Source organism: Sorex araneus, chromosome 6 (assembly GCF_027595985.1).
Source record: "Sorex araneus isolate mSorAra2 chromosome 6, mSorAra2.pri, whole genome shotgun sequence".
NCBI classification, from domain to species: Eukaryota; Metazoa; Chordata; class Mammalia; order Eulipotyphla; family Soricidae; genus Sorex; species Sorex araneus.
Genome location: NC_073307.1, coordinates 1,991,694 through 2,002,360, shown reverse-complemented (window position 1 = coordinate 2,002,360; position 10,667 = coordinate 1,991,694). Strand labels below are relative to the sequence as shown.

The 10,667-nt window shown below is 68.2% G+C and overlaps 1 protein-coding gene across 1 annotated transcript in view; it reads left to right on the top strand.

Annotated features, from left to right (window-relative positions):
- The first annotated feature begins 314 nt into the window (after positions 1 to 314).
- The window catches only part of CENPE (centromere protein E), a 30,076-nt gene continuing 19,723 nt past the window's right edge, over positions 315 to 10,667 (top strand). The window contains exons 1-16 of the mRNA XM_055141880.1: positions 315 to 370; positions 1,329 to 1,420; positions 1,596 to 1,685; positions 1,762 to 1,880; positions 2,360 to 2,479; positions 2,779 to 2,860; positions 2,945 to 3,012; positions 3,112 to 3,174; positions 3,346 to 3,397; positions 3,894 to 3,981; positions 4,606 to 4,735; positions 5,659 to 5,778; positions 6,085 to 6,243; positions 7,122 to 7,269; positions 7,995 to 8,083; positions 9,352 to 9,519. Coding sequence (XP_054997855.1) covers positions 315 to 370; positions 1,329 to 1,420; positions 1,596 to 1,685; positions 1,762 to 1,880; positions 2,360 to 2,479; positions 2,779 to 2,860; positions 2,945 to 3,012; positions 3,112 to 3,174; positions 3,346 to 3,397; positions 3,894 to 3,981; positions 4,606 to 4,735; positions 5,659 to 5,778; positions 6,085 to 6,243; positions 7,122 to 7,269; positions 7,995 to 8,083; positions 9,352 to 9,519 — 1,644 coding nt within the window. The remainder of the gene's footprint in view (positions 371 to 1,328; positions 1,421 to 1,595; positions 1,686 to 1,761; positions 1,881 to 2,359; positions 2,480 to 2,778; positions 2,861 to 2,944; positions 3,013 to 3,111; positions 3,175 to 3,345; positions 3,398 to 3,893; positions 3,982 to 4,605; positions 4,736 to 5,658; positions 5,779 to 6,084; positions 6,244 to 7,121; positions 7,270 to 7,994; positions 8,084 to 9,351; positions 9,520 to 10,667) is intronic.

Genomic DNA, 10,667 nt, shown 5'->3' with positions numbered 1-10,667 from the left:
CGGGGAGAGGCCCGGGGTGGCCTGTCCACTCCCGACTCCGCCGCAGGGGCTCTGGGGGTGGGGCGGGCGCGAGGCGAGCGGCCAGGAGGGGAAGCGGCTGCCTAGGGACCCCCGCCCGGCCGGGAAGCCCCGCGCTGGGCCCGGCGCCCGCGGGAACGCGCCCCGCCCCGCCCCCCGCGCGCGCCGGTCTCCTCGGGGACGCGCACGCCGCCGCGCGCACGCGCCGCCGCTCGTGACGTCACGCGGCCGCTCAGCCAATCGGGCGCCGCGCCGGGAAGTTTAAACCGGGGCGCGGCGGCGGCGCGGCGGGCGCGATGGCCGAGGCGAGCGCGGTGGCCGTGTGCGTGCGGGTCCGGCCGCTCAACAGCAGGTGGGTCAGCGCCGCCCGCCCGCGGGGCCTGTCCGTCCCCGCCGGAACCCCGCCGGGCCGGGCCGGACCCGAGCCAGCGCCGGGCGCGGGGCCGCGGCTGCCCCTTTGCCCCAGCCCTGCGGGGGCCCGGCCTCGGCCGGAGGGGCTGCTCGTGGGCGCGCGGTGACCGGTGGCCAGTGGCCAGCGTGGCCGGGGCTGGCCGGGAGCGTCCCGCCCAGAGGAGGCGGCTTAGGGAGAGGCGGGGCGGGTGTCTGCAGGCCCCGGCCCTTGGGTGCCGGCCTGGGTGTCTGCAGGCCCCCGCCCTTGGGTGCCGGCCTGGGTGTCGGCAGGTCCCGGCCCTTGGGTGCCGGGATGGGTGTCTGCAGGCCCCGGCCCTTGGGTGCCAGCCTGAGTGTCGGCAGGCCCCGGCCCTTGGGTGCCGGCCTGGGTGTCGGCAGGCGCTGGGCCCTTGGGTGCCGGGATGGGTGTCTGCAGGTACCGGCCCTTGGGTGCCGGGGTGGGTGTCTGCAGGTACCGGCCCTTGGGTGCCGGGATGGGTGTCTGCAGGTGCTGGGGCGGGTGTCAGCGGGTGCCGGACCCTTGGGTGCCCTGGCAGGTGTATTTCAGGCCCCGGGGAGCAGTGAGGCTGTCTGTCTGTCTGTCTGTCTGTCTGTCTGCTGCAGCTGGCCCAGGGGGTCCTCTGGAGAGGGGTTGAGGGAAACACTGTGGGGATTCCTGCCTGTAGGGGGCGCCCTGCAGGGGACCCGGGCGGGGCTGCCGGGACAGCGCGCAGTTCAGTCTGGGGTCTCTCCAGCTTGCGGCATCTGGCCGGGCCCTGTGAAGAGGGTCCCGGGGGACAGTCCCTAGAAATGGGGGGGACTCTAAGGGACCCTGACCCTCCCTCTGACGGGGGCCCCCAGCTCGGCCCCTCCCCGGGGCCCTGCCTGTCCTACCGGGACGCGGTGTTTCTCTCTTCCAGAGAAGAAGCGCTCGGAGAAGAGACCCAGGTTTACTGGAAAACTGGCAATAATGCTATTTACCAGGTTGACGGGAGTAAATCGTTCAGCTTTGGTAAGAACGGCAGGACGTCGCTATGCAGGGCGGGGGAGACACCCGGGGGCCTGCGCGCTGTCTCCTCGTCAGGCTGCTCGGTGCCGGGGCTCCCGCTCGCAGGGGTGCGGCTGGCGGGTCTGGCGAGCACAGTGAGGACACACGTGACTGGCTGTGCCGCCGTCTGTCGCTGCAGATCGCGTGTTTGGGAGTGAGGAGAGCACGAAGAACGTGTATGAGGAGATCGCGGTGCCCATCATCGACTCGGCCATCCAGGGCTACAATGGTCCGTGCCACCCGCCCCGCACCCCCCCCACCCCGCCCGCACGGCCCGGCCCCTGCAACGCCTGCGTGTCTTGCAGGGACCATATTTGCCTACGGGCAGACTGCGTCCGGGAAGACCTACACCATGATGGGCTCCAAGGACCACCTGGGCGTCATTCCCAGGGCCATCCACGACATCTTCCAGAAAATCCAGAAGGTAACGTGGGTGGCACGATCGCCGCCGCGCCCGCCTCTGCCCGGGGCCGCCGCAGGGCTCACGGGCTCCTTCTCACTCTGCCCCGAGCCCCGTCCACGCGACTCAGCAGGCGCTTTGCCGCGGGGGCTGCAGAGAGGGCGCTGGCCCGGGGTCTGGTCCCGGCACCCCAGGGCCCCTGGGCCAGCCAGGAGCGACCTGAACGCAGAGCCAGGTGTGGCTCTGAAGCAAATGAGAAGAGGCTGCGGGTGATGGGAGGCAGGTGAGGGACCTGATGGGTGGGAGCCGCGCCTGGCGCACGCCCCCCCCCTGCTCTGTGCCGGGCCCAGCGGGCGCCTGCCCTGTCCTCCCGTGGCCCAGTCCCACGACTGCGGGGACACGCCTGCCTAGCCGCAATGACGGCCTCGAGCCAGGGGGCCTGGCTGTGGGTTCACGCGGGGCACCTCCCCCGTCTGACCCCGTCTGACCCCCGCCTGCCCCAGTTCCCGGACAGGGAGTTCCTCCTGCGCGTGTCGTACATGGAGATCTACAACGAGACCATCACGGACCTGCTCTGCGACACGCAGAAGGTGAAGCCGCTCATCATCCGGGAGGACTACAACGTGAGTCCGCCGGCCGCCCGCGCCTCGCTGGGCCCGTCTCAGCGCCGCCTCTGGTTCCGATGGTGGGCGGGGGCGGGGGACTGTCCCGGGCGCTCACACGCTGCTGTGCCACGTGACCTCTGCCTGGGGCGGACCCCGGGGCTGTGGCACTGGTGGGGCAGGAGCCTTGAGGGCGGGGACCGGCTCCGGGAGCTACGCCCAGCGCTGCCGCCTCGGGCCCAAGCCCGTTCTCGCGTCCAGGGCGACTCCCCCTGCCCGTCTGAGGGCGGGCCCCCCAGTGTGCTCTGCTCCCCCCGCAGAGGAACGTGTACGTGTCGGACCTCACGGAGGAAGTGGTCTACACGTCGGACATGGCCCTGAAGTGGATCACCAAGGGGGAGAGTAAGGCCGGGCCCGGGAGGGGGGGGCGGACACCCTCCCCCCCCCCGCCCCCCTGAGCCCCGCCTCACACCCGCCTTCCCGCAGAGAACCGGCACTACGGCATCACCAAGATGAACCAGAGGAGCAGCCGCTCGCACACCATCTTCAGGATGGTACGTGAGCGCGGGCGGGTGGGCGGGCGGGCAGGGGGCAGGTGACAGGCGGGTGGGCAGGCGCACACACGCCCACACGCCCACCGGCTGTCTGCGCAGATCCTGGAGAGCCGGGAGAAGGACGCCTCGAGCTGCGAGGGCGCCGTGAAGGTGTCCCACCTGGTGAGCCCCCAGCCTGCCCGGGGAGGGGGGGCGCCGGGCTTGTGTCCCCGGGGCTGAGATAAGGCTCCGGACAAGCCTGTATCTGAGTGAGGGAGACCCCGGGGACCACCCCCCGGGCCCCCCAGACCTCGGCTCCCTGAGGCTCCTTCCCGCCCTCCCTCCCTCTCGCAGAACCTGGTGGACCTGGCGGGCAGCGAGCGGGCCGCCCAGACGGGCGCCGAAGGTGAGGGTGACGCGTCACGGGGGCACACTGCTCTCCCCCTCTCTCCCCCTCCTCTGCCCCTGCCGCTTGGTGGGGCCTCTCCCCGAGAGTCCCGTTCATGGTTGCCGTGACGACCGGCCCCGCCCCGGGCGTCTGGGTGCAGAGCTGCCGGTCCTCAGAGCCACGTCCTGGTGGTCCGGGACCTCGGGGCCCAGCTGGCGGGTGCCCCCGTCCCTGGAAGCAGAGGGGGGTGTCTGAGGGGAAGCGGGGGCATCGCCTCTGTCTAGCCGCCCCCAGGCTCTGAGCGCCCCAGCCCGAACCCTCAGCTGCTAACGACGGGTCAGCCAGCCGCTCTCCAGAAGCAGCAGCCGCGCTGCTGGGTGCCCGGAGGGAGAGAGCCGACGGGCCGACGGGCCGGCGGGAGGCAGCAGGGTCGGGACCCTCCCTCCCTCCCTCCGTCCAGCGGTGCCGATTCTTGGTGACCTCTGCTGACCCGCGTCCCCTCTGGGTCCGCCAGGGCTGCGGCTGAAGGAAGGCTGCAACATCAACCGCAGCCTCTTCATTCTGGGCCAGGTCATCAAGAAGCTCAGCGACGAGCAGGCAGGGTGAGTGCAGGCCCTGGACTGTCCCCCGCGGTGGGCGCCCGGCCCCGAGGCACTGAATCACTGTCCCTGTATGGCCCTCCAGGTCTCAAGGCCCGGCCCCGGCCATCCCTCTGTCTCGTGGCCCGGCCCCATCCCTCCCTCTGTCTCGTGGCCCCGTCCCTCCCTCTGTCTCGTGGCCCGGCCCCGTCCCTCCCTCTGTCTCGTGGCCCGGCCCCGTCCCTCCCTCTGTCTCGTGGCCCAGCCCCGTCCCTCCCTCTGTCTGTGGCCTGGCCCCGTCCCTCTCTCTGTCTGTGGCCCATCCCCGTCCCTCCCTCTGTCTGTGGCCTGGCCCCGTCCCTCCCTCTGTCTCGTGGCCTGGCCCCGTCCCTCCCTCTGTCTCGTGGCCCAACCCTGTCCCTCCGTCCCTCCCTCTGTCTCGTGGCCTGGCCCCGTCCCTCCCTCTGTCTCGTGGCCCTGGCGCTGTCCATCTCGGGCCCAGCGGCCGTGGAGAACCGCTTCCCACGCAGGCCCTGGTCCTGCCTGGCGCCTGGCACCTCTCCCTGCTGGGTGAGCGGTGGGTGAGCGGTGGGTGCCCCGCTGGCCTGGCCGCGCCCAGCCCTGCCTCCTCTCCCCTCCCAACCCCAGCGGCTTCATCAACTACCGGGACAGCAAGCTGACGCGCATCCTGCAGAACTCGCTGGGGGGCAACGCCAAGACGCGGATCATCTGCACCATCACGCCCGTGTCCTTCGACGAGACCCTCAGCACTCTGCAGGTGGGCCGGCACCGCCCTCGGCAGGGGCGCAGGGGTGCGGGACGTGGCATACAGTCGTGGGCCGCCCGCTGGGCAGTGCTCCCTCCACCCGGCCCACCCGGGTGCCTGGAGGCACCGTCTCAGCCCTGAGCGCACCCGTCGGCCCCCGGCTCTCCGCACCCACGGCCGACTGACGCCACGGGAACTGGCTTTGCTTTGAATAACTCACTTTTTGAACCCATGGAAGGAATCTGGCATTCTCACGGAAGAAAACTAGATGACCAAAGAAAGGACGCGCGTGTGTGTGTGCGTGTGCATGTGTGTGTGTGAGACAGATATTCTTACATTTATACTGGCTGGTGGCTGCCAGCTTCTGCTGCGAGCCCGAGGCATCTGTTCTGTGTGTGAGACACACACGCACACAAACAAACACACACACACACACACACACGGACATGCATGTGCACACATAGGTTTTTGCTGGTTGCTTTGTGTGCAGAAAGTTCTGGCAACTTGCTGACAGTCCCAGGGCCCACGCAAAGCGGAGGGAGTGGTGGGGCCTGAGGTACGGGGCCCCCGGGCTGCTCCCGGCCCTCTGCGTGGGGGCATGCTTGCCTGCATTGCCCCTGGCCCTTCTCTGTTTCCCTTCAAGGGGGACAGAGGCCAGTAGTGAGTGCCAGTCGGGGGACGCTCTCCCGGGCGGCGTCTGTCCCCAGCGTCACTTGTGCACCCTCGAGTCAGAATCCAGAGGCGGGCAGAGCCCCCGGGGCAGGGAGGGCGCAGGCGGGCCGAGGGCCGGTGGCCGTCCCAGCACTGTGAGGACATTGTTCGGAGTGGACAGTCTCCCGGGGCTGGTGGCCAGTGGCCTGGGCGCCACTCCGTTGGTCATCACTGGCCTTCCCGGCGAGTGGCCGCCGGTGCTGACCTCCCTGGCTGCCCCGCAGTTTGCCAGCACGGCCAAGCACATGAAAAACACCCCCTACGTGAACGAGGTGTCCAGCGACGAGGCCCTCCTGAAGCGGTACCGGAAGGAGATCATGGACCTCAAGAAGCAGCTGGAGGAGGTGCGGGGGCCGGGGGGGGGGGCCGGGGCGGGGCCCCCACCTCCCTCGCAGCCCCGCTGCCACGGGGAGGGCCTGTCCGTGACACTGTCCCTGCGAGGAGCGGCCGGGCAGAGCGGCGGCTGGACTGGCCCCGGGTCAGGAAGGCGTCTCAGCCGCCCCTGAGCCCAGGCGGTGGGGAGCTCGGGTCCGAGTGGGCGCCCGTCTGCGTTTCTGACCCGTTCACGTGGCCGCAGCGTCCCCTCCTTCGAGGCCCCCCGGGGCCCAGACCCTCCCTCACTCCGTAGACACGGTCCCCAACCCCCGCAGGTGTCCCTAGAGACTCGGGCGCAGGCCATGGAGAAAGACCAGCTGGCCCAACTCTTGGAGGAGAAGGACTTGCTCCAGAAAGTGCAGATCGAGAAAATCCAGAACCTCACCCGCATGCTGGTGACCTCCTCCTCCCTCACGTCCCAGCAGGAGCTGAAGGTCGGCAGCAGGGGTCTCGGCGGGCAGAGGGGGGCCCAGTGGGGGGAGGGGCCAGCGGGCAGGAGGGGACCCGAGGGGTGGGGTCTCAGCGGGCAGAGGGGGACCCAGTGGGGGGGAGGGACCATCGGGCAGGAGGGGACCCAAGGGGTGGGGTCTCGGTGGGCAGAGGTGGGGTCTCGGTGGGCAGAGGGGGACCCGCTGGGTGGGGGGCTCAGCGGGCAGAGGGGCCCTGGCGGGCAGAGGGGGGCCTAGTGGGGGGGGAGGGGCCAGCGGGCAGGAGGGGACCCGGCGGGTGGGGAGCTCAGCGGGCAGGGGTGGGGTCTTGGTGGGCAGAGGGGGGCCCAGTGGGTGGGTGGGGTGTGGGCAGGGGGCGCCTGCTGCATGGCTCGAGGGTCAGCGTCTCCAGAAGCCCCGAGTCCTGTGCCTCGGGAACAGGTTCCCAGCACCCAAGGGCTCGTCCAGAGCGCTGAGCCCCGACCCCACCCGGGCAGACCCTCCCTCAGGCTTGGCCGCACGTGCTCCCTGGCGGAGGACACGGGCCGGTGCGGGCGCAGTCTGGGTGACGCTGTGCAGAGCCCGGGCCCTGGCTGTGTGACCGGCCTGCTGAGGGTGTGTCCCCCAGCTCCCGTCGGCCAGGCCCCAGGGAGCCCCTCGGGAGCTGCCCACAGAGCAGGGAGGCGAGTGACCCTTCTCTGAGGTAGACTGGGAGCCACGCAGACCCGAGACGCCGGACTTGGTTTCCCTGGCTGGTACCGTTAGGCGGCCAGAGAGTGAATCAGGCTTCACGACCGTTCCAGACCCCCGTGACGGTCTTCGAACACGGGCACCAGCTCGGTCACTGTCCGGCGTTCGGGTGTGACGTTTTTCTCCTCCTTCAGGCTAAAAAGAAGCGGAGAGTCACCTGGTGCGTGGGCAAGATCAACAAGGTGGAGAAAGCCAAGTTCGGGGACGGGTTTTCCCTGCCGGCGAGCGTGACCACGAAGACGAACCGCTCTGCCCTCGGCTCTGTGGGAGAGATGGACGAGTGTGAGTCCTGCTCCTGTCCCGGGAGGGCCCGGGGCGGCCGGTGGGCTGCGCTCCTGACCCCCAGCCCCACCTGGTCCCCGAGCACAGAGCTGGGAGCAGCCCGGCCCAAGGAGAGGGCTCCCCACACAGGGCAAACTCTGGCAAACTCTGGTGCTGGCCGCCCCTCAGGCCTGTGGCCGCAGGGGCCGTGGACAGACAGGGCCGTCCCGGAGCCACTCCACACCACACAGACGCCGCAGACGCGTTTGGTGTTTGTCTTCCCTCCTCTCCGCTCCTCAGTAAACGTGTCTTGGAGGCCGGGCTGCAGCCGAGCTGGTGCCCCGCGGGGGCTGCCTCCCAATGTGCCTAAATAGCACGGAAGGGAGCGTGTGCAGGAAGGGGCTGGAGAAAGACGGGGTGAGGCACTGCCTGGCGTGCGAGCACCTGGCTTCGTCCCTGGCATCCAGAAGGTCCCCGAGCCCTGCCAGGAGGGACCCCAGAGTGCGGAGCAGGAGTCAGTACCGCGGGGAGTGGCCCCACGAAGAAGCAAGAAGTCACATTTCCAATCCATTCTCCCAGGGGATCGTAATCGACCCAAATCTCAGGTTCAGGAGGTGTCCTGTCCCCTGTTTCAGCCCTGATTCCAGGCAGCACTCTAGACGGCCTGGGTGCTTCTCACCCCCTCACTCAGGGATCCTGAGCTGTGTCGGGACAGTAGGGGACGGGCGCCTCTCTCCGCTTTCCAGCTCTCTATTCCGACGCCGACCCCCTCAGCAGCACGCTGGACACGCTGGCCGAGATAGAGTGGAACCCGGCCACCAAGCTCCTGGCCTCGGTGAGTGTCCCTGGCTGACCCCTCCCAGCCTCCGTGCCCCGTGCCCACAACACCACACACACATGCACACAAATACACGCACACATGCACACGCACACATGCACACACATACTTACACACACACACACACACACACACACACACGCCCCCCACCCCCCCAGCCTTGGGGGATCCTGGAGGGCAGAGGCTTGGGCTGTAAAGTGCCAGGAGTCTCCGACACGGGGGAGGGACAATGGCAAGTAAAAGCAGCCGTGCAAAGTAGGAGCGGAAACAGTCCGTGTTGCCTCTGGGAGCCTGTGCAGGGCCGGGGCCAGGGTCGCCGTGGTGACGTAGCCGCTGTGTTTAAAGGGTGGCCAAGCAGTCCTGAGACGCTCCGGTCTGGCTTGCTTGGGGAAAACCACGTACGGCGCCGGGGGTGGAGCCCGGGCCGCGCCCCTGCCAGGCAAGTGCCCTCCCCTCCGTCCCATGCTCCGTCTCCTGGAGATGCGTCTCAGAAGCACGTTTTAGGGGGCCGGAGCTGCCTTGCACACAGCTGGCCCGGCACTGAGGGGCCCTGGGCATCGCTGGGGTGGCCTGAAACAAGCAAAGCTCTTTAAATTAAAACACATTTTAATTCTGAAGTAAAACCATTGCCGTGCTTCTTGGTAATTACCCTTCATTAGCCATTAAAATTAATCATCACCAGTTAATTAGGCAGGTATTACAGGCAGCCTTTGGGGGAGGGGAGAGGCTTGTCTTGACTTTTTGGGTCATACCCGGCGATGCTCAGGGGTTACTCCTGGCAGTGCTCGGGGGACCACTCCGGGTCGGCCGTGTGGGCGGCAGACGCCTTCCCTGCTGTGCCGCCCTCCGGCCCAGGCAGCTGCTGCTTCTTTGTGTCTCTGGTCCCGGCCTGCCCTGAAAGGTTCCTGGGCCCTTTGGTTTTGCTTTTGGTGTTGCTGCTGTTTCTGTCTCAGCACCGGGAGGCAGAAGCGCGGGCGTATGGGAGAGGCGTGAGGGGGGTGACCCCCTCCTGGCCGCCAGCTCTCGGGAACAGGGCAGGAGGCAGCGTGGGCGGCTGGGCCTGGCCTGGCCACTCGTGCAGCCGCCTGTGCTTGTGCTCCTCCGTCCACCCCGGGGGAAGCTCGCACGCGGCCTTCCACACGTGCCAGGTCACTGACGTGCAGAGGTCACAAGCTACTGGCAGGTGACCCCAGGGGGACTGTCCGTGGCGGAGGCGGGGCTGCCCGTGGGGGGTGCTGACTTGGCGCTGCCCCTTGTTGCCGCAGGATAACTGGGAGAGCGAGCTGGGGTCGCTCCGTGCAGAGTATGATAACCTGGTGCTGGACTACGAGCAGCTGCGCAGGGAGAACAAGGAGCTGGAGACGAAGCTGAAAGAGAAGAACGACCTCGAGGAATTCGAGGCTCTCGAAAGGAAAGCCGGGAAAGATCAAGAGGTAAGCGAGAGGGAGACACCGTCAGACCGGAGCACTCTGCGAGAGCACCCTCCCCGAGCCCACCCCCGCCAGGGTCGCCCAGAGCCAAAAGAGATCGTTCGTTCCTAAGACTGAGCACCCAGCCACTTCCACGGGAACACACGGCGTGGAGTCCTGTAAGCCTCTCGTGTCTAAGTGCATCCCGGCAGCCAGGGCAGTCGCCAGCGGGCGGCTCTTACGGGGGTCGGCCCAGGCTCCCCCACCATCCCAGAGGGTCCCCCGAGGGCCGAGCCAGGAGGAAGCCCTGAGTGTGCTGGGTGTGGCCAGAAGCAGATGAGTAATGACAGAGGCCGGAATGATACGGCGTTGCTGAGGGCCCGCCTAGCACGCGGCCTCTCTGGCCGGTGCCGTTTGGAGGCCCGGAACTGCACATGGTCCCCTGAGCACCATCAAGTGTGGCCAGGCCCACCCCCAGCACACAGATAGATGAAGTTTGTTTTGTGTCTACACAAGGAGGAGCAGGTCACCTGTGCAGGGCTTCGGGGGAGTTGCCATGAGATTAATGTGTTGGGCCTGACAGAAGTGCCGCCCGGGGCCCAGCCGTGTGTGATGCGTGTGTGCGTGCATGCGTGCGTGCGTGCATGTGTGTGTGTGTGTGTGTGTGTGTGTGTGTGTGTGTTGGGGCAAAGGGATCACTCCTGGCAGGGCCCAGGGGAACTTACGTGGACACCGGGGACTCCTGGGTTCGGCTTGGGAGGTGGTGTTTTTTTTGTTTGTTTGATGCTGCAAGCTGCTTTCCGTTAAGATCGTGGTGACTGCAGGTATTCCGACTGACGGGAAGAGTAGGGGCTACACTGCCCTCAGACTCGGGCCGCAGCCCCCGCCCCCGACTGTGGCCTGGGCGTCTCGCCGTGGACAGGGTCCTACCTGCCCCTAAGGCCTGCCCCCTCCACTGTCGTGCCCAGGGCCCCCCACCCTGGGTGTCTCTGTGCCACTAGGTGGAGTCTTTGCTTCCCCCTGAGATTCCCCGTGTCAGGGTCAGCGCAGGGAGCAAGGGCAGAGGCGGCACCAGACTGCTGTTTCGGAGGGGTACGGGGGCCCTTGATGCTCAGGGCTGGCTCCTGGCTCTGCACTCGGGTCACTCCTGGGGCTCAGGGGCCATATGGGGT